General features: G+C 48.0%; 1 protein-coding gene across 1 annotated transcript in view; it reads left to right on the forward strand.

Moving 5' to 3' along the window:
• The first annotated feature begins 437 nt into the window (after positions 1 to 437).
• The window catches only part of LOC125426418 (maestro heat-like repeat-containing protein family member 2B), a 75862-nt gene continuing 53796 nt past the window's right edge, over positions 438 to 22503 (forward strand). The window contains exons 1-16 of the mRNA XM_048484676.1: positions 438 to 560; positions 1822 to 1962; positions 4144 to 4236; positions 5716 to 5867; positions 6492 to 6504; positions 7254 to 7305; positions 9816 to 9932; positions 10710 to 10783; positions 11817 to 11939; positions 13551 to 13658; positions 15662 to 15800; positions 18010 to 18050; positions 19693 to 19825; positions 19961 to 19970; positions 20681 to 20720; positions 21771 to 21878. Of these exons, the coding sequence (XP_048340633.1) occupies positions 1855 to 1962; positions 4144 to 4236; positions 5716 to 5867; positions 6492 to 6504; positions 7254 to 7305; positions 9816 to 9932; positions 10710 to 10783; positions 11817 to 11939; positions 13551 to 13658; positions 15662 to 15800; positions 18010 to 18050; positions 19693 to 19825; positions 19961 to 19970; positions 20681 to 20720; positions 21771 to 21878 (1311 nt within the window). The 5' untranslated portion in view covers positions 438 to 560; positions 1822 to 1854. The remainder of the gene's footprint in view (positions 561 to 1821; positions 1963 to 4143; positions 4237 to 5715; positions 5868 to 6491; positions 6505 to 7253; positions 7306 to 9815; positions 9933 to 10709; positions 10784 to 11816; positions 11940 to 13550; positions 13659 to 15661; positions 15801 to 18009; positions 18051 to 19692; positions 19826 to 19960; positions 19971 to 20680; positions 20721 to 21770; positions 21879 to 22503) is intronic.

Raw genomic sequence — 22503 nt, forward strand, 5'->3', positions numbered from 1 at the left:
TGGGAAACAAGTCAGGGTTTCAACCCTCATCCCTCCCCTCGGATCAGCTCTGAACCATGTTAATGGGGTCTATGCTACTTGCAACCAGGTCCTGCTGGAACGCAGATTAACGGGGGAATGAGCACCAGAAACGGAATCTGCCACACAAGCCATGGGGAGGTCATCCCTCAAACCTGGTTAGTTTGTGTTTGAAACCTGGCTAAGACGGTAGTGGGGATTCGACCAAGGTTCGCTCTACATTTTGCTGTAAACATTGCACAACAATCACATATATTTATGGATTTCAGTCCGATTCAGCCTTCTCCTCGCTTCCTGTTTCGTCAGAATGCTGGCTCTTCTGTGATGCTCGAGAGCGGCGTGTGATTTTCGTCCTCTGTTTCCAGAGCTGGTATCTCTTTGTTTCCACAGTTATGGAGCATTTCTGTACAGCTATAAACTATTACTACAAAAACTGGAAGGTCTGTTCGTTCCCAAGGGAGGCGGAATCCCAACTGTGCAGCCCTCTGGTTCCCATATACAAGCGTCTGGCGGGTGACTGGTGGAATGACGAAGAACCCCAGGTAAGGTTGCCAGCTCCAGGTTGGGAAACACCTGGACATTTGGGGTGGGGAGGGGGTTTGGGGAGGGTTTGGGGAGGGTTTGGGTTTGCCTAAGGGGAGAGGGTTTGGGGAGGGGAAGGCACTCAACTGGACTGGCTTGCCGTCCTATTCCTGAAGCAAGGAAAGGGCTATCAAGTCAGAACCAACTCATGAGGTTTTCTTTTTTTAATAGTACTTTATTAAATTAAAACATAGAAAGTTTCCAGATGTGAAGGAAACAAAGTTTGCAATATCTTACATAGTTTCAATTGATTAACCAAAAAAAGAAAAATTTGTAAAAAGGTTATAGATATAACCCCAAATTTGAATAAACACGTAAATATCATTCAAATATTGTCTTCTATCCTCATCTTGAGAAGACTTCATCAGCGAACCCTATACTATTCTATTACTTTTTATCTATTACTCAAAGAAAAGAGATTTTTTTAAAAAATTTAATAGGAAGAACAGGTTGGTCAGTAATATTTTAAACATTATTTGGTATGTTCTATCCTACTAGTTAACACCACATGTTACTCTTATCTTTGGCTCATTCCGCACATGCAGAATAATGACCTTTCAAACTGCTTTCGGTGCTCTTTGAAGCTGTGCGGAATGGCAAAATCCACTTGCAAACAGTTGTGAAAGTGGTTTGAAAATGCATTATTTTGCGTGTGCGGAAGGGGCCTTTCTGTTCTACCTTGCCTTAAACAACTATAACAACTATATCATACAATCAGTGGATTTAGTAATCTACTGGATATAGGTTGACCTCTAATTTTTCCGTTATGTAATTAGTCCAGAGTTGCCAACTTTTTGAAAAGGTTTCCGCTGGGAGTGCTTTGATCTAATGGATGTTTTTGTCCATAACATGAAAGTGTCCAACACTCATGAGGTTTTCAAGGCAAGAGATGAGCAGATGAGTAGCTTGCTATTGCCTTCCTCTGCACAGCAACGCTGGACCTTCTGGGCCGTCCCCCATCCAAATCCTAACCAGGGCCAATCCTACTTAGCTTCTAAGAGCTGAAAAAATCGAGCTAGCCTGGGCAATACAAGTCAGGACAGACAGAGTTGGTTTGCCTTGCCTGCCTCTGCGTAGCAACCCTGGATCTTCTTCGTGGTCTCCCATCCAAATTCTAACCAGGGCCAGGCCTGCTTAGCTTCTGAAAGCTGACAAGATCAAGCTGGCACCATTTGGGGGCACTGAAGAATAGGGGAGTCTTTCTCGCTGTCTTCTCCGCAGGTTCGGGAGGCCTCCACGAAAGCTCTGTGGCCCATGTTTGGGGTGTTGATACGACGTCAAGATCAGCAAGAGGAAATAGTCAAGAACGTTCCACAGCTGCTCGCAGTGAGCCAGAGTTTGGACTCTTTCCTCGTGGCCAAAGTAAATGCGATACCTGGTTTCTTCATTGGATTTAGAGCCCTTTTGGTTTATTCCAAGCTGCCTCTCCGAGTTGCTTTCCCCGTAGGGAGTTCAGAACACACGGAGAGAAAGTAAAGTCACAGAGGGGGGTTGTCATTCTGCGTAGCTGAATTTGAGTCCAGTAGCATCTTTGAGACTAGCAAGATTTTTGGAGTATAAGCTTTTGAGCCTCATATCTCCCTTTTATCAAGGAGCTTTGCCTCTGGAAAGCCCATTCTTTGAAAATCTTGTTGGTCTCAAATAAAAAGAAGAGTTTGGATTTATACCCCACCTTTCTCTCCTGTAAGGAGACTCAAGGTGGCCTACAAGCTCCTTTCCCTTCCTCTCTCAACAGACACCTTGTGAGAGAGGTGGGGTCAGAGGGTGGAAGCAGGCTGGGGGAGGAGAGGGATAGCGATCAGCCTCACCTACGCAATGATGTCACTTCTGGTTTATGTGGAAGTGCTGTCATCACTCCAGGGGATGCTCTAGCACTCACAAAGAAACCTCTATCAAAACCATAGAGTGCTAGAGTGTTTCCCCCAGTATGATGGCAGCACTTCTCCACAAACCAGAAGTGATGTAATTGAGTAGACGACACCAATCACCTCTCTCCTTAGCCTTCCACCGGTTGCTGTTGTCTGATGTCCCTCTGTGGGTCTTCAAAACTGTTTTTTTTTCTACAGGGAACATTCGCAAGAGGCTTTTGAGAGGTGTTTGTGTCTGCCGAGTAGAACAAAACTAAACAGCATCTAAGTGATGCCAGCAGAAATGTTTAGGATCAGGGTCGGCATGACAGTGGTGGCGAACCTTTGGCACTCCAGATGTTATGGACTACAATTCCCATCAGCCCCTGCTAGCATGGCCAATTGGCCATGTAGTCCACAACATCTGGAGTGCCAAAGGTTCGCCACCACGGACCTAGGTCAAGTGCCTACGCGTAATGTGAGGTGGGAGAAGAAATTGGGGGAAGCGATATGATGTAGAACAATTCAATACAAAATTTGGATTTTGATGGTAGGAAGAGGACGGACTGCAGGGTCTGGACAGGATGGGACCGTTCCTGCTGAGCGTCCTCCCCAAGCCGGCTCTTCCTAGACACTACGGCCAAATCTCCAAGAATTTCCTAAGCCTGAGTTAGAAACTCTTGCAAAGCAAAAGGGCACAATACAAGCAACTATTATCACCCTGCTGACCCCATTGTCCTTCCTAAATTTGCCATTTGCCTGTGCGTTAGTTCTCCTTATATTTCTATTTTATTTATTTATTTATTTATTTTGTTCTTCAATTTCTACCCCGCCCGTTCCCATAAGGCTCAGGGCAGCAAACAACATAACACAACAGTATACATTAAGCAGGTTAAATGCCAATAAAATACATAATATACCTATATATTAGGTTTAGTTTTCCTTTTTTCTATCACTGCTTTTAAAGGTTTTAGCTATTTTATGACTGTATTGTAACTATATGTTGCTCACTGCCCTGAGCCCTCCGGGGATAGGGCGGTATAAAAGTCCAAAGAATGAATGAATGAATGAATGAATGAATGAATGAATGAATGAATGAATGAATGAATGAATGAATGAATGAATGAATGAATAAGAACAATAAAATAGAAAACCAGAATTACAGATGGCGACTCAAACACCTCAAACCTAGAGTTAACCAATCACAATAACAGTAGCACTACAACAATACATGAACAATATATCAATACATTAACAATAGAGCTAACAATTACTCTAAGCTAAACTATAACTGCTGTAAATAAACCAAGCAGTACTACCCAATTTTCTCCAGAAAGGGCTGGCTACACCTGGGCCCTTTCCCCACTTAAGCCCTGCGCTACTCTCCTCAAGTAGCGCGGGGTTCCCCGGCACTCCCCACTACAGAGGCAGCGACAACGCAGCCGCCCCGACGCTGCCGCTCTCGCGCCCCCTCAGCACGTGGCATCCCTGGCGCTGAGAGAAACGGCACCTTTTGATGACCCCGCACAGAGTAGCGCACAGCAAAGGGCAGCAAAGGTAAGTGGGGAAACGCCCCAATCTAACCTACACTCCCTAATAATAAACTAAGGAGGAAACTAACTACACCTAACCTACGCTCCTAATAACTTTCTGTAATAAGGCAACGGCAAATGTCCAACAGATTTGCTCTTTTTAGAGGCTCCACCTCTTTTTGGACATCTGTGAGGAATGCAAACCCCCGATGCCCAAGAAGACCTTCCAGGCCGTCTGTGACTTTCTGTTCAAACAGGTAAGAGAACAGCGGTGACTCAGAGGTTCATGGTCTACTTCAGATGTTAATATTGTTGTCAAAAAAAACCCATGCCTCATTGCTGCAGCTGGCTGTAGGGTGTGGAGCAGTTCTTTTGATGTTTAGATGGAATCTCTTTTCCTGCACCTTGAGTCCATTACTCCTTATACTGGTCTCAGGAGCAGCAGGAAACAAGCTTGCTCCCTCTTCGACATGACATCCCTTCAAATATTTAAATATGTCCATCATATTTCTGTTGGATTGAAGTAAAAATGAACAGAATTTGGCTGCCAGTGTTGAAAAACTCTAGAATCAAGACAGTGACTGATCAGCTCCACACAAACACAGGACAACTATAGACTATAGCACTCAAAGGGAACAAAGACCAGGATACTTCTATTCAGATCCATTCACCTATTGACCTTGCTATCTTCATTGTTACTCCCATGCTACAGACTTCTCTGTGACTCACATGCCAGGCTACTCTATTCAGAGGGCCTCACCTTTTGACCTCACAGTATATACACTTGCTTTCCATTCCTACCATCAGATCCTCTGAAGATGCCAGCCACAGATGCAGCAGGCGAAACGTCAGGAGAGAATGCTGCTAGAACACGGCCATACAGCCCGGAAACCACATAGCACCCTATGTCCATCATGTCAGCCCTTAGCCTTCTCTTCCCTAAACAAAACAGATCCCCAAGGTAGAATCCCCACTACCCTCTTAGCCAGGTTTCAGAACACAAACTAACCAGGTTGGAGGGACGACCTCCCCATTGCTTGCGTGGCAGATTCCGTTTCTGGTGCTCGTTCTCCCCGTTAATCTGCGTTCCGGCAGGACCTGGTTGCAAGTGTCATAGACCCCATTAACACGGTTCAGAACTGATCCGAAGGGAGGGATGAGGGTTGAAACCCTGACTCGTTTCCTGCCCTGGAGTGTGACGCAGAATTCGGGCAACCAATCAGCGCTGCGATGCGCGCGCAGCCTTTCCTTGGTTTCGTTTTCACTTTTGCAATCGGCCAGCAGAAGGGGACGCAAACGTTAAACAAACGTGTAACTTTGAACTGTTACACAGGTAACAATTAACTGTTTGCACAGTTAAACAGTTAAACGTTAAACTTTTACATGCTGGTATTTTTGATCACGTCCCTACAAGGTACGTTTCTGCAGTGGGAAAAGGTCCCGCCCCATCAAGGCACGCCAGCCAATCAGGGGAGACCGGCGAAGCGAGCTCGCCTGGTAGTGGGGATTGCTAAGAGTTCTGCAACCAGATGTGTCTGCTGTGTGCTCGCTGCGGTGGGGAGGGAGAAACTCCGATGAAGAGGACAGGGTTTCACAACGAACAGGTTTGGATCTGCGTGCAAATTTCAAGTGGGGATTCGACCTAAGTCTCTTGTCATAGGGAATGGAATCCAGACCTCATGAGCGTGTCGTAGAGAAGATTTTTTAAAAATCCTAAATTCTTTCATCTTTTCCAGGTTCTACCACTTGGTACTTCAATCCAACAGGTGAAGAAATGGCCCAGGATCATGGACAAGTTCGTACCCCTGAGCTGGAAGCCACAAATCCCAGCGACCCCACGGCAGACACAGATCCCAGGAGGAGAGCTAGCTACACAGGGCCAGGTATTGCACTAGAGCCGTGGTTTAGAATTGCAGGCTACAACTGGGGAGAGACGAGTTCAGATCCCCACTGAGCCACAAAGCATGTCCAACTGCCTCTCTCAGCCTAGGCAGGCTACCTCACAGGGTGATTGTGAAGCTGAAATGGAGAAGGAGGTGAAGATGGAGTAGTACTTCTTGTCCCAGTCATGTCCGAGAAGCTAAACCCAAAATGTGGTTCCCACCACATTATTGTTGGTCCCAAAGAAAAACCAAGTGGGTCTAGATAGAACCACCAAAATCTTGGATGCAGATCGAAGGTCTTTGCTGCCAGGCGCCTGCGTTCCTTTTCCTTCCTGCAAACATATGTTGTCAATGAAGTTAGTACATCTTGTGCTGTTCCTCAGCATCTCCTACTAGATGATAATTCCTTCAGGGAAGACATGAAGCCCTTCACGCCAGTTCGAGGGATCTTTTTTCCCAGCTCACCTGCAAGACATGAACAATAGGGGATGTCTTGTCGAAGGCTTTCACGGCCGGAATCACTGGGGTGCCGTGTGGTTTCCGGGGCTGTATGGCCGTGTTCTAGCAGCATTCTCTCCTGACGTTTCACCTGCATCTGTGGCTGGCATCTTCAGAGGATCTGATAGTAGGAAAGGAGAGCAAGTGGAGTACATATACTATGAGTCACACTGAAAGGTCAATAGGTGAGGTCTTCTGAATAGAAGTAGCCTGGCATGTGAGTAACAATGAAGTCTGTAGCAATGTGAGTAACAATGGAGATAGCAAGGTCAATAGGTGAGGCCATCTGAATAGAATTAGTCATCTGAATAGAAGTAGTCTGAAGACCATCTGAATAGAAGGCCATCTGAATAGAAGTAGTCTGGCCTTTGTTCTCTTTGATTGCTTATTGTCTATATAGTTGTCCTGTGTGTGTGTGGAGCTGATTAGTCACTGTCTTTATTCTAGTGTTTTTCAACACTGGCAGCCAAATTCTGTTCATTTTCATGGTTTCTTCCTTCCTGTTGAAATTGTCCATGGAAGGAAGAATTCAGGACCTACTGCAAGAAGGGGAAGGGGACAAAATCATCCTTCCTGGCACAAATGTCAGCTCTACAGCCATGAAAGCGATTTTGCCCCTTTCCCCTCCTTTCAGTAGGTTGACGATTCCATTCCCATCTTTCAGCAGAGGGTCCTAGGAACCTCATGAATCAATTGTCCCTGGATAGGAAAGTGCCCCGATGGAACAGATCTGCAGCTCTCAGCATCTTCCGCCGACAGATTAAAGATTCCGACCCCCTATTAACGTGGGAACTGAAAACATTTTTGGCAGCTGGTTTCCAAAAATGGCTCCTTTGCCTGAGTGGTTTCTTTCTTCTTTTTTCGGCTTCTTCGGGACCTCCTGCGGACATTAGCAGTTCACCAGGGAGCACCATGATGTGCTGATGGAGGCTTTCAGCCATTTGGGTAAGAAGCAAGGACCACACAGCCCGTCTGTGGGGCTCAGTTAAGGCCAAGCACAAAACAAACACGATTTGCTTTAATGGACGTTTGCTTGTGGAACCAGGATTCACTCAAACCATACTTGACAAGTACAGGCGTCCTTGCTTTGGCTTTGGCCAAGTGTCCCTGTGGATGAGAACGTCAAGAGCCCTGCTGCATTATACCAGTGATCCATCTAGTCCAGCATCCTCTCTTGTTGCCAACCAGTTTTTCTGGAGGGCCAAAACAAGGCAGAGAGGCCAAGGCCTTCATTAGAACACAAGTAGAACCCTGCTAGATTAGACAAGTGGTCCATCAGCTCCAGAGTCTTGTCTCTCACAATGGCCAACTAGTTCCTCTAGAGGGCCAACAACATAGATACTGAGGCCTTCATAAGAACATCAGAAGAGCCCCGCTGGTTCAGACCAGTGGTCCATCTACTCCAGCATCCTGTATCACATGACGGCCAACCGGTTCCTCTGGAGGGCCGACAACAGGGCATAGATAAGAACATCAGAAGAACATCAGAAGAGCCCTGCTGGATCAGACCATTGGTCTATCTAGTCCAGCATCCCATCTCACATAACGGCCAACCAGTTCCTCTGAAGGATCCATATCAGGGCACAGAGGCTGAGGCCTTCTCCTGATGTTGCCTCCCAGCACTGGGATTCAGAGGTTGACTGCCTCTGAATGTGAGGTTCCCTTTCATCACCATGGCTAGTAGCCAGAGGTGGGATCCAGCAGGTTCTCACCAGTTCCCGAGAGTGGGTTACTAATTATTTGTGTGTGCCAAAAGGGGGTTACTAATTGGGTCTGCTTTTCCGTTAGAAATTCCATTAGGTCCAAAAATCATGAAGTCCTGTTGTTTCCTATGGGGCTGGTTAGTAAAGGTAGAAAACGGGATAATTCACCCTGTTGGGCTGTTTTAAAAACATGTTTTAGTACTATGGTAAAGTTCCTTGTTTAAGTAAAGTCTCCTTCTTTTGATTTCTAGAAACAAAATTAAGTATTTGAAAGTATTAAGTATTTGACAGGCAGTCAACTGGAGGAGAAGTAGTTGTTTCTGTTGGCAGTAGACGATAGGACTTGCTAGAATGAGTTTAAATTATGGACAGAAAGATACCCGCTGGAAATTAGGAACTTTTTTTACAGTAAGAGTTTTTACAGTAACAGAGAAATTATTAATGCCCCGCCCCCAAAATGCCTGGCCACGCCCCCGCCGTGCCCCACCCAGCCCCATTGGTGCTACACCACTGTTTGAATCCCACCACCATGGGAACCTGTTACTAAAATTTTTGGATCCCACCACTGCTAGTAGCCACTGATAGACCTCTCCTTCCTGATTCTGCTGAATCCCTTTGAAAGCCAGCTAAACCTGCAGGCATCACTACATCCTCTTATTGGGTAAAGAGATACTTATTTTTGTCCATCTTAAATCTACTGCCCATCAGCTTTGTTGAATGCCCTCAAGTTCCAGTATTTTGGTAGAGGGAGAAACAGTTCTCTTTGTCAGCTCTCTCTACTCTGAGAGAGTTCTGAGAGGACTGTGACTAGCCCAAGGTCACCCAGCAGGCTCCACGCGGAGGAGTGGGGAAACGAATCCTGTTCACCAAATAACCGCCCACTGTTCACGTGCAGGAGCGAGGAATCAAACCTAGTTCTTAACCGCTACACCATGTTGGCTCTTCTGCTGGGGGACCTTGGGCAAGTCACAGTTCTCTCAGAACTCTCTCAGCCCCACCTATTTCATCAGGTGTCTGTTATGGGAAGAGGAAGGGAAAAATAGTTTGTAAACTGCTTTAATACTCCTTAAAGCAGTGATGGCGAACCTTTTTGAGACCGAGTGCCCAAACTGCAACTCAAAACCCACTTATTTATCGCAAAGTGCCAACATGGCAATTTAACCTGAGGTTTTAGTATAGAAAAAACGGTTGGCTCCAAGGCGTGCATTACTCGTGAGTAAGCTTGGTGATAGTCGGAGGCTTTGCTTTGAAACAACTGTGCAACACTTCGAATGGGTGAATCACGACCCTAGGAGGGTTTACTCAGAAGCAAGCCCCATTGCCAGCAACCGAGCTTACTCCCAGGTAAAGGATCATGCTTTAGTTCTTTGCATGAAAATCAGTGGGGTTTAACAGCACAATAGGGTTACCTACACTGCTTCCCCAAAACTAGGTCTTAGGTTTATTGCTAATAATCTCCCTGAATAATCACACTATTATCGCATGACGAACTCTGTGCACGCGTGCCCACAGAGAGGGCTCTGAGTGCCACCTCTGGCACCCGTGCCATAGGTTCGCCACCACTGCCTTAAAGGGAGAGAAAGTGGAGTATAAAAACCTGCCGGGCCGAAGGATGCTGCTGTCAAGCGGCTTTCACCCTGGCTAACTCTGAATGGACCCCAAGTGCTGTTTCTTCCTGATTTTCCTCTGAATTCTTAGAGCATTGCAGTGTTACATGAGCCCCTGAAGGTGTTGGCTTCACTTCCCCCACAGTCTGCTGTTCTCCCACGGACGCCCTGGACTTCTTGCAGACGCAGCTGAAGGACGACACCCAACACGTCCGCGTGGTCTTGCTCAAGCACCTCAAAGTCACCATCGCGAGCAATGACTGTGAGTCTCTCAAACAACCGAAAAAAGCAACACTCCGGAGAGCTGTCTGGAGAAAGGACGGCGCTTGGCGCTGATGGGATCCTTCAAAGCGGGGGTTCCCCACGTGGGTCCTATGGGCACCAGAGCATCCACTGACTCCTGGGAGCAGCAGTGGCTTAGTGGTTAAGAGCAGATGCACTCTAATCTGGAGGACCAGGTTTGATTCCCCGCTCTGCCACTTGAGCTGTGGAGGCTTATCTGCTGGACCAGATTAGCTTGTGAACTCCAACACATGCCAGCTGGGTGACCTTGGGCCAGTCAAGAGCAGCAGTGGCATAGGAGGTTAAGAGCTCGTGTATCTAATCTGGAGGAACCGGGTTTGATTCCCAGCTCTGCCGCCTTGAGCTGTGGAGGCTTATCTGGGGAATTCAGATTAGCCTGTACACTCCCACACACGCCAGCTGGGTGACCTTGGGCTAGTCACAGCTTCTTGGAGCTCTCTCAGTCCCACCTACGTCACAGGGTGGTTGTTGTGAGGGGGGAAGGGCAAGGAGATTGTCAGCCCCTTTGAGTCTCCTGCAGGAGAGAAAGGGGGGACATAAATCCAAACTCTTCTTCTTCTTCTCTTCAAGTTCTTCAGAGCTCTCTCAGCCCTACCCACCTCATAGGGTGTTTGTTGTAGGGGGGGGGGAGGGAAAGGAGATTGTAAACCCCTTTGAGTCCCCTTACAGGAGAGGAGGAGGGGGGATATAAATCCCAACTCTTCTTCTTCTCTTCTTCTCCTGTTGCCTCTTCTAGTGTACGAGAACAGAAGCAGGAAGCGGCCTATCGTGGATGCCGTGAAATGCATTCTGGATGATCGGCGTGAAGCGGTAAGTCGTGGGAGGGGCTTGGTCAAAAGGCTGGGGTCTGTTAGCTTGCTTTGCAGAGTCTCCTTTCCATGGCTGATTCTCCACCCACCCAGTTTTTTTTTCTTTTAATTTTGAAGGGAATGGGCAAAAGCACCATTGCATAGCAATAATGCAACATCTTTTTTGTTTAAAAAAACTTCACCTATTTGCAGAAACCTTTGACAATCCCCTCCCCCCTCTCTAAAAGGCATGCTAAGCTGTAGGTTATTATCTTCTGGTTTTTTTAAAAAAAACAAGCATGAGTAACACAGGATAGGAATAATGCAATGTCTTTAGCCACTTTTTTTAAAAAAAAACACCTTCCTCTTATTTGCAAAGGCTCATTCCGCACACGCAGAATAATGCACTTTCAAACTGCTTTCAGTGCTCTTTGAAGCTGTGCGGAATAGCAAAATCCACTTGCAAATAGTTGTGAAAGTGGTTTGAAAACACATTATTTTGCGTGTGCGGAAGGGGCCAAAGCCTCCAACCATTCCTTCTACTCTGTCTAAAAGGCAGGTGATTCTCTTTGGTTATGCTAGCTGTTACCAGAGACTGGCCCCTTGCAGTCATAAAAAAAAGAAAAGAAAAGAGTAATTGAGAAGTAATTGGCTAGTTCTTCAGGGGAATTTTCATTTCCCTGTTCCCCTTGAGACACAAAAAAACTCTCATGCGGATATTGTCCTGTCCATGACATATCCTTTTTTTTGTTTTGCAGGCTTAAAATAAAGCTGGGGTGTGCGTGCGTGCGTGCGTGCGTGCGTGCGTGCGTGCGTGCGTGTGAGAGAGAGAGAGAGGGGGGGAATGGACTGTTAACATTCTGTGCACAAATATAGGATGATGTCATTTGAAAATATGAAAACAATGAAGGCTGAGGGGCTGAATGATGGCAAATGTTTGGCATAGAAGCAGTGCAGATTGTCTGAATCCACCCTCAGACTGAATATTTTCAGCATCTGGGAAAAGCTGAAAATAGCAGCTTTGGAAAGATCGTCCCTGCTCTTCCCTGTACCAGGTGATCAAAGCTACCCTGGGCTTCATTAAAGAGCTTGTCCGCTCCCAGAACGTTGAGGGGTGTGCCGTGTGGGACATGGTGGCCTACGTCTTCCAGCAACTCAACCGGCCTGCCGGCCAGCCAGTAAGTAGAGAATCAGGCCCCGCCAAGAAAGCCAGTGCATCAATAAGAGTATAGTGTCTAGATTGGAGGAACCGGGTTTGATTCCCAGCTCTGCCGCCTGAGCTGTGGAGGCTTATCTGGGGAATTCAGATTAGCCTGGGCACTCCCACACACGCCAGCTGGGTGACCTTGGGCTAGTCACAGCTTCTGGGAGCTCTCTCAGCCCCACCCACCTCACAGGGTGTTTGTTGTGAGGGGGGAAGGGCAAGGAGATTGTAAGCCTCTTTGAGTCTCCTGCAGGAGAGAAAGGGGGGATATAAATCCAAACTTCTTCTTCTTCTAGATTGAGGGAAGTAATTGTACCACTCTATGCTGCACTGGTCAGACTTCACCTAGAGTACTGTGTTCAGTTCTGGGCACCGCAGAAGGTTATTGACAAGCTGGAAGGTGACTAGCTCACTTCTCCAGATTAGAGCCCACCTGCTCTTAACCACTACACCACGGCTGAAGCAGTTGTGGCCACCAAGCCTGGGTCCACTTCATCCCAAGGATATCAGCCTACAGCCCTTCATGTGATCAAGTCCATTCATTAAGCAAAGAGCAACCAGAGAGACAATTCTGTTTGTACTCCACCCTTATTCAAAACTGCAGCTTCCCTTCACTGTGGGCTACTAGCTCGGGCTCCAAGACAGAGGATGAGAGCCAGTATGGTGTAGTGGTTAGAGTGTTCGACCAGGATGTGGAAGAGGCTGGCTATTGGGGGGAGGGATTAAGTATGAGTGGAATGGACTTCCTAGGGAGGCAGTGAGCCCCCCCTTGCTGACAGTCTTCAAGCAGCATCTGAACAAGCACTTGTGAAGAATGCTTGAGGCTGATCCTACATTGAGCAAGGGGTTGGACTAGATGGCCTCTAGGTACACTTCCAACCCTATGGTTTTATGATTCTATGATTGTGGGCTGGTCACTCACTCTCAAACTACCCTACTTCACAGGAGGATAAAATGGAAGAGAGGTGAACTATGTAATCTGCTTTGGGCGGAAGGTGGGATGTAACTGAAATTAGTGAACAAACAAATATGACAGCAGTCCAATTTGGAGTCATGCGCAAACAAGCACCAGTTCTAAGTGCCAGATGTTGCAGTCAAATATAGAACTGTCTTTGCAGTATGACCGCCCGTGCTCCGCCCAGAGCCCTCCGGGGGTAGGGCGGTATACAAAACCGATAGATAGATAGATAGATAGATAGATAGATAGATAGATAGATAGATAGATAGATAGATAGATAGATAGATAGATAGATAGATAGATAGATAGATAGATAGATAGATAGATAGATAGATAGATAGATAGATAGATAGATAGATAGATAGATAGATAGATAGATAGATAGATAGATAGATAGATAGATAGATAGATAGATAGATAGATAGATAGATAGATAGATAGATAGATAGATAGATAGATAGGTAGCTAGGTAGCTAGGTAGCTAGGTAGCTAGGTAGCTAGGTAGCTAGGTAGCTAGGTAGGTAGCTAGGTAGGTAGGTAGCTAGGTAGGTAGCTAGGTAGGTAGCTAGGTAGCTAGGTAAAATAACCCCTTTCTTAGCCTGTGTTTTCTTTTTATGCTCACAAAAGGGCACAAAAACGTCTCCCCCTGGCCACAAAGAGGAAGAAGACGGCATTCAAGCCATGTGCGTAGACGTCTTAGAGCATCTTAACACCTCCGCGGAAGGGATGAGTAAAGTGAGTGGCTGGCTGGATCCTGCGTGACGTGAAAAGCGATCTTCTCTGTGGTTTTAAAAATCCCACTCTTTGAGCTTTTTCTAGTTATCCCCTCAGAAAACATTTTTGAGTACAATACCTTTGCATATGGGGACCTATCTCTTCATACATTTCTCCCACCCCCTTATAAAGCCACCAAAACTAGTAGTTTTAATGCAACAAATCCTTTTGCTTTGGGCTCAATGTAAGATCTGCTTGGTGTGCGAAAGGTTCCAGGTTTAAGCCACAGGCCATAAGTAATATGAAAGACCTCTGCCACAGCCCTCTATGCTCTGGTAACCACCACATTGGATTATTGTAATACGCTATGTGTGAGCTCCCTTTGGCCAAATCCCCACTGAAAATTTAATCTAGAAGTAGACAAGCCTTTATTGGCATTCCAAAATACAATAAAACAATTGTCCATAAGAGACAGATAGATACAGCAGCCATTCAGAGTCTTATCGATAGTTTAGTCCAAATGGACTCATCAAAAGTGCCATTCCTATACACCTCTCCACAGACCAAACTGAAAACCCACCAACAGAGCCCAGGCATCACAACAGCATACAGTATCAACACTCCACTATAAAACACAGAGTTTGTTAGAGTGGCACCTAACACAGTACAAGGGATAGGAGGCAAGGAAATGGACAAACAATTGATTTGACTCCCATAGGTTGCTGCAGCCTTCAGTTGGCAATCAATAACAAAACTACGACATCTCTCAATGAATCAAGCAACCAAGTTTCAAAAGAATCGGCACCTTTTCATCCAGGTTCCAACATCCTCACTGCAGCATGTTTCTAGTGAAGACGTCTAGGCCTGCTGTCAGGGGTGCAATTGTTAAGCTAGCAGCACCAAAATTTCAGAGTATCTTTAGGAGACCCTCCTGATGATACCACCCAGGTTTGGTGAAGTTTGGTTCATGGGGGCCAAAGTTATGGACCCTCAAATGTGTAGCCCCCCATCTATTAGCTCCCATTGGAAACAATGGGGGATGAGGGTAACCCATTTGGGAACCCATAGCTTTAGACCCCCTGGACCAAACTTCACAAAACCTGGGTGGTGTCAGTAGGAGACTCTCCTGATGATATCACCCAGGTTTGGTGAAGTTTGGTTCATGGGGGCCAAAGTTATGGACCCTCAAATGTGTAGCCCCCATCTCCTATTAGCTCCCATTGGAATGTTTTTTCAGGAAGAAGAAAAAGGAGGAGGAGGAGGAGGAGGAGAAGGAGAAGAAGGAGGAGGAGGAGGAGGAGGAGGAGAAGGAGAAGGAGAAGGAGAAGGAGAAGGAGAAGAAGAAGAAGAAGAAGAAGAAGAAGAAGAAGAAGAAGAAGAAGAAGAAGAAGAAGAAGAAGAAGAAGAAGAAGAAGAAGAAGAAGAAGAAGAAGAAGAAGAAGAAGAAGAAGAAGAAGAAGAAGAAGACTGGGCCTTCTTCTTCTTCTTCTTCAAGTATTTGGCTGATCCCCCCACCTCTGCCAGGATGGGGAGACCTTCAGGGTGTCCTGTACACTCCACCCTCTTTGGGGGTTGGTTGGGGCGGAAGGTTTACCGTTTAGAATGTTTTATAGTTTTAGGATTGGCTCTTATTGTATGGGATTTTATTATGTACTAAAGGGCGGGGAATAAATCTAAATAATAGACCAACAAACAAACCCTAAAGAGCAGCTGCCAGTCAGAGTAGGCAACACTGACTTTGACTGACCAAGGGTCTTGACTCAGTATATGGCAACTGTGTGTGTTCAAGGCTGTCAGAGAATGGGCCATAGCTCGGCAGCAGAGCATCTGACTTGGTGAAGGTCCCAGCTTCAATCCCCGGGATCTCCAGTCAAAAGGAGCGGGTAGTAGATGAAGTGAAAGATCTCCGCCTGAGACCTTGGAGAGCAGCTGCCAGTCAAAGCAGGCAATTCTGACCTCGACCGGCCGATAAAGCAGCATCACGTGTGCTCGAGCGCCAACTTACAGCTCCCGCTTCTTTGCAGATTCTGTGGCCGAAGCTTCTGCACTTCGTGGTCCCAGCTCCGTACAGTCCTTCTTTGAGACCCCTCTGCCGATGCCTGAAAGAACTGGCGGTCACTCAGCAGGGAGAATCGGCTCTCTTCCTTGGCTCTTGCAAAGGAGGTTGGTTCAGGGTCCGTTCACAGTGTTTGGTTGCCCCAGCAAGAGTTGGTGTTGGATTCTACTGCATGGAAGCATGGAATTCTGGGAGTCACAAAGAAGTCTGTAGCCTGGGAGTAACAATGAAGTTAGCAAGGTCAATAGGTGAATGCTTCTGAATAGAAGTATCCTGGTCTTTGTTTCCTTTGATTGCTATTGTCTATAGTTGTTTGTGACTCACATACCAGGCTACTCTATTCAGAGGGCCTCACCTTTTGACCTCACAGTATATATACTCCACTTGCTTTCCATTCCTACTATCAGATCCTCTGAAGATGCCAGCCACAGATGCAGCAGGCGAAACGTCAGGAGAGAATGCTGCCAGAACACGCCCATGCAGCCCGGAAAACAGACAGCACCCCAGTGATTCCAGCCGTGAAAGCCTTCGACAATACATTCTAAAAGTCACTGTTGGAAACAGTTAGCTCTCTGGCAGATTCCGCATGGGCCAAAAACAGCGGTGTGAAAACAGTGTGAAAACGGTGCAAACCTTGTTACACTGTTTTAAACCATCATTGTTTTCAAACCATTTTCACACCACTGTTTTGGGCCCATGCGGAATCTGCCTCTGTCTCTGCTGAGGAAAGGAGCTTTTTAGCAGAAACATAGCTGGGCCAAACTGCGCCCAGTGCGCATTTTATATTTTTCGCCACAGCGCCCCCCCTTCCCCCCTTCCCACACTTACCTTAGTTCCTTTCCTTTTTGAGAACTTTTTCAGGCTGCAAAAGGCCTGTTCTCAGTAAAAACAGCTTGATGGGAACTATACTTCACAGGAGACCTTGTGAGCCCCAAGGTCTCTTGGGAACTGTAGTTCCTCAGGGCGTTTTTACTGCAAACAGACCTTTTGCAGCCTGAAAAAGTTCTTTAAAAGGAAAGGAACTAAGGTAAGTGTGGGAAGGGGGGAAGGGGGAGTGCCGCAGGGGGGAAAGGGGGAGGGGCCTGGGGGTGATTTTCCGCGCCCCCCAGGCATGCGCCCAGTGCACAGCGCACCCCCCTTCCCCTTGTAGCTTCGCCATTTGGAGTTGCTGGAAGCCCAGCGATGAGATGTGGGATGTTTTGCACAGGAAACACTTTTTCCCCCCTGCAAAATGCACATTTGAGAATCCACCCACCTGAGAATCCCCACCACAAACATACTGGCACAAAATGGCAGCCACCTAGAGAATCCACTCTAATGACAGCTGCCTACAAAATCTACCATAATGGTGGGTGGGAGGGGGTTAACGTGTCAGACTAGGATCTGGGAAACCTGGGTCTGAATGTGTTAGGTCTCTAACCTTGAAACAATAAACAGGCTTTGGACTGTTGATCAGAAGTGTTTATAGGAAAGGCAATGAAGCACCCAGCTTGCAAGAAACCGGTTCTGCTGGAACTAGCCTTTGCATCCCCTCTTTATCCAGAAATGTCAGATACTCTGTGGTAAAACCATAGACTTTCTAGCAATTGGGGTGCTGTGTGGTTTCCAGGCTGTATGGCCGTGTCCTAGCAGCATTCTCTCCTGACATTTCGCCTGCATCTGTGGCTGGCATCTTCAGAGGATCTGATAGTAGGAATGGAAAGCAAGTGGAGTATATATACTATGTGGTCAAAAAGGTGAGGCCCTCTGAATAGAGTAGCCTGGTATGTGAGTCACAAAGAAGTCTGTAGCCTGGGAGTAACAATGAAGACAGCAATTCCTAAAGCTACCCACTCACTGTCAGTTCTGGATTTCGACACACCAGCAAAGAGGCCGATTGGTGGGAGGCCTGGTAACCCTACCTTGGTCCCTTATCGTCACCTACCTCGCAAGGTTGTTGTGGGGTTAAATGGGGAAGGGAGAAAAACAAAAGCCATCCAAAGCTCCTTGGAGGAATAATGAGATAAAATTGCGCTCGACAGATTACACAAAGCGCATTCAAAACAACCAGTTTGGATCCAACCAGTTCTCACCACTTCTCTAGAAGTGGTTACTAATTTTTTCTGAGTGCCGAGAAGGGGTTACTAAAGCAACCTCCCTGCCCAATAGGGACTGGAGGTGCGTGTGTGCGGCAGCGCCACTGTTTGAATCCCACCACCATCGGAACCTGTTATTAAAATGTTTGGATCCCACCACTGAACAGGACTGATACCAGGTACAAGACAGACCTATTCAAACACATCAGCGGTGACCATTTCTTTTATTATCTCTTTGCAGTAAAACTCCCAAGTGCCCAAGGACTGTTTGCAAGGCTTCTGGTGAGAAACGCTTAGAAAGTAGACATTTTCTAATACAGAGAAGTATTCAAATGTTCAAAATCCTTTTTTGGCCACTCTGTCCACACAGACCTGGAGACTGACCACTGGGAGTATCATGAGTTCTCATCTTGTATGCTCAGGTACCTCGTTGTCTGGGCAGGTGAACCACATCTGTTTTGCAACACGGCAGATGGGCCACTGGATTTTCCAAAGTGCTGGCTTGCAAAATAGGCCCCTGTTCAGACAGCGTGGTGGCTCGACATATTGGGAAGAGCATGCTCATCATACGTACCAGTACATGTGGACATAATCAGAGAGAACCAGCGTGGAATAGTTGTTAGAATCAAATTCATTTCTTACGAGGGCCAGATAAGGCATAATGTAAGGTTTTGTATGGTTTTTATTGTAACCTGCCCTGAGACTGTGGTAAAAGGTGAGGAATGAATGAATGAATGAATGAATGAATGAATGAATGAATGAATGAATGAATGAATGAATGAATGAATGAATGAATGAATGAAGTGACTTGGGCAGGTGGGGAGGGTGGGAAGAGGGCTGTCTTGGCTGGTGAGTCCAGCCCAGAACAGCTGTGGGGGTGGATGGGTTCTCTCAAGGGGCTGGATGAAGCCCCCAATCTGCACATTGCACCTCTAGGTTAAAGTGTTAGACTGGAAAATGGGTTCAAATCCTCATTCTGCCATAGAAGCTTGCTGGGCGACCTTGGCCCAGTCACTTACTCTCAGCCTAACCTACCTCACAGGGATGTTGTACAGATAAAACGGAGCAGAGGAGAGTGACGTGAGCCAATTTGGGTTCCTATTGGGGAGAAAAGTGGGATAAGTGAAGCAAATGAATAATAATGTCTGCAAAGGGCTTCAGTCATGATATTAACAGTGAAGAACAGCTCCCTAGAGAAAATGATTTGCCAAATGTTAGCCTCACACAGGCCCCTTCCGCACATGCAGAATAATGCTCTTTCAATCCACTTTCACAACTGTTTGCAAGTGGATTTTACTGTTCCGCACAGCTGCAAAGTGGATTGAAAGTGAATTGAAAGTGTGTTATTCTGCATGTGCGGAAGGGGCCACAGTGGCATATCTTGGGGAGCAGGGGGTCATTTGACCCATTTGCTTGGGTCATATGGGGGGGCCCTTTGGCCTCCTGCCCTCCCCCCGCCCCCTCTGGCTCCCTTCTAGTGCCACCTGCCCAGGGCCCACTCACCTGTGGGCCTGCCACCACTTCCACCTGCCAGCCAGTCAAGCTGCCCGTCCATCTCTTCCTCACCGTAATGCCATAGAGTCCACTTTCCAAAGCAGCCATTTTCTCCGGGGTGGGGGGGACTGATCTCTATCACCTGGAGATCCGTTGTATTCGTGGGAGATCCCCAGGTACTCCAGGTATGATGCCACAGAATCCACCCGTCAAAGCAGCCAATTTCTCCTGGGGAACTAGTTGTAATTCTGGGAGACTCCTGGCCCTACCTGGAGGTTGGCACCCTTCCTACAGTCCGGTCTAGCTAGACCTCCCTGCTTCCTGCAGAATCGTCTTTCCTCATCTTCTTTGTACACAAGACTTTGTTATATTCCAACTGCTTGGCTACTGGCCCCAGGGCTCTTCTTTCTGCTTCCCCTCCTGCGCACAGGTCCTGGCCTCCAACCCGAACCAGACAGGAAGGTGGTCTTTACAACTCTTGCACGCCGTGCGCTGCAACATCCACGCTGCAGTCAACAAGCTGTGGGGGATGCAAATCCCTTTTCTTTTGGAATCCATCCGAGGTAAGACCATTACTCCGAGGCGGTGCGGTTGAGCCGCAACCTGGCTGCACTCTGAATCGGGAAATTCATGGCCTGAGCACATTCAAGCCCCTGCCGGCACCCTCGTTTCAATGCTCCTGTCCCAAGAGCACCAAGTGGAGTTCCCATTTCCGCCAGTTGCCTGGGTCTCCAGAAGTCGACATAGGGCTTCACCTGGCTGCAGTCTCAGCCTCAAGGGGTCCCAGAAGTTAGAGGCTTGAAGCAGTGGTGAAGGGGACGGGGGGTGCGCCATGCACCGGGCGCACACCTGGGGGTGTGAAAAATCACCCCAGGCCCCTCCCCCTTTCCCCCTCCCCCCTCCACGGCACCCCCCATGGTGCCCCCCGCACCCCTCCCCCGTGGCGCCCCCCTTCCCACATTTACCTTAGTTCCTTTCCTTTTTGAGAACTTTTTCAGGCTGTAAAAGGCCTGTTTGCAGTAAAAACGCCCTCAGGAACTACAGTTCCCAGAAGACCTTGGGGCTCACAAGGTCTCCTGGGAAGTATAGTTCCCATCAGGCCGTTTTTACTGAGAACAGGCCGGTTCCTCCTGGGAGGGCACATGCCATTTTGTCGTGGGGGGGGGCATTCAGTCTTTTGCAGGGGATAAGGAGGGAAGCGGGGCGCTGCAGCAGGGGGCGCTGCAGAGGGAGCGCCACGGTGGGGGGGAAAGGGGGAGGCCCCACAGCCTGCATCGGCATGATTAATGCCGATGCAGGGTCTCTCCCTTGGCTGTGCGGAAACCACCATGGACTTCACATGGAAGTCACATGACTGATTCTCACTCAGGGCCCACAGCGGTGACGTGACACTTTGCCCTGTTCCCTGCAGGAAACACAGAGACCAGCAGTCAGGAATGGGAGCAGAAGCTGCTGCAAGTAAGGGACAATACCTGGAATACCTTTGGCAGGACAAATCGGAAGCAAGAGAAGGCAGGGATCCCATAATGCTAGTTTCCTGCGAAAAGTGAAAACCACTGTAGTTCCCCAGAACGGTAAACCTGTGGCCAGGAGCCACACGAACCTAGGAACCTGCCTTTTACTGAATCGGACTATGGGTCAGTCAAAGTCCATATTGTCTCTTCTGACTGGCTGCAGCTCTCTAGGATCCCAGGACAACTGCAGACGCTAGGGGCTGGACATGCATTTAAATCACATGTTCTACCACTGAGCCACAGACCCGCCCCTCCAGAACTCGTGAGTGCCTGGGATTGGCCACCTCATAATGATGGAATGCCCTGACTCGTATGGACCAGGCTAGCCCAACCTCATCAGATCCCAGAAGCGAAGCAGGGCCTAGATGTGTACTTATGGGGGAGGCAGAGGGGGCTGATGCCCCAGGCATTGCTTGGTTGGTCACAAGACAGCCCAGAGCCCCCAACACATGTCCCTCCCCAGCAAGGGCGTACAGCGTGCGCACCCGTGTCCCTGGACGCACGCCTTTCGGTCACATCGGGAGGTGCTGGATGCCCCCCCCCCCACGTGACAAAACTGTGTGTGCCCTCCCAGGAGGAACGGGCAGCAGGGACGTGGGGGCGGGGCTACGTGATGCATGGGGGTGGGGCTACATGACATTTGGGGTGGGGCTATGCGGTGCACATGGGGGCGGGGCTCTGCAATGCACATGGGGTGGGGCTCCACACCCACAGAAGGCGCCTGGAGGAGGTTTTGTCCCCAAAGGCCATTCCCACCCCCCATGCCTATGCGGCTGCCTGCCACAACTCACTACACCTAGCTGGGTGCAAGATAGCCAGCCATAGCAGAGAGAAGGTGAAGGAGAGAAGCCATCACTCATCCACTCCCTGTGTAGGAAAACTTTGTAACGCTGCCTGCTTCTTGCAGAAAAGGAGTTGGGAAATGTAAGATTTGACCATGGCAGGGGATGCAAATATCCCATCATTTTTGTGCCAGTTCTTCTTTTGCCCCTAGTTCTTGAGAAGATCCCTGGAGACCATTGCTGACAGCAACTGGATGCGAAACCTGAGCAGGGAATTTGAAAGCCAGATGTCCAGCTATGCCGATCAGTCGCCGGAAAAGGTCTGCTTTGTGCGCATGCGCCTCTCCCTCTGTTTTGGCGTAGTGGCTAAGAGCAGGTGCATTCTGATCTGGAGGAACCGGGTTTGAATCCCAGCTCTGCCGCTTGAGTTGTGGAGGCTTATCTGGGGAATTCAGATTAGCCTGTGCCCTCCCACACACACCAGCTGGGTGACCTTGGGCTAGTCACAGCTTCTCGGAGCTCTCTCAGCCCCACCCACCTCACAGGGTGTTTGTTGTGAGGGGGGAAGGGCAAGGAGATTGTAAGCCCCTTTGAGTCTCCAGCAGGAGAGAAAGGGGGGATATAAATCCAAACTCCTCCTCCTCCTCCTCCTCCTCTTCTTCTTCTTCTTCTTCTTCACAACCCCTCTGTGAGGTACACTAGGTGAAATAGATAACATCTCTGTGAAGTACACTAGGCGAGTGAAAAAGAAGGGCTACAGCTGTGGTCTATAGGAGACTTCCAAGAAATGGCAATTCACTCCGGTTGAGCCTCTGAGTAGTCCTGACCATTCTTGTCAAAAGGAGCAATTTTGCTAGCTTAAGGGTGTGTTTTTCCTCAGGTTTCAACTCCTCAGGTCCTGAGGAACTTAAATTTGTGAGGCGAACTAGAAGGGCTTGATATAGA

Source organism: Sphaerodactylus townsendi, linkage group LG02, assembly GCF_021028975.2.
Source record: "Sphaerodactylus townsendi isolate TG3544 linkage group LG02, MPM_Stown_v2.3, whole genome shotgun sequence".
Taxonomy (NCBI): Eukaryota; Metazoa; Chordata; class Lepidosauria; order Squamata; family Sphaerodactylidae; genus Sphaerodactylus; species Sphaerodactylus townsendi.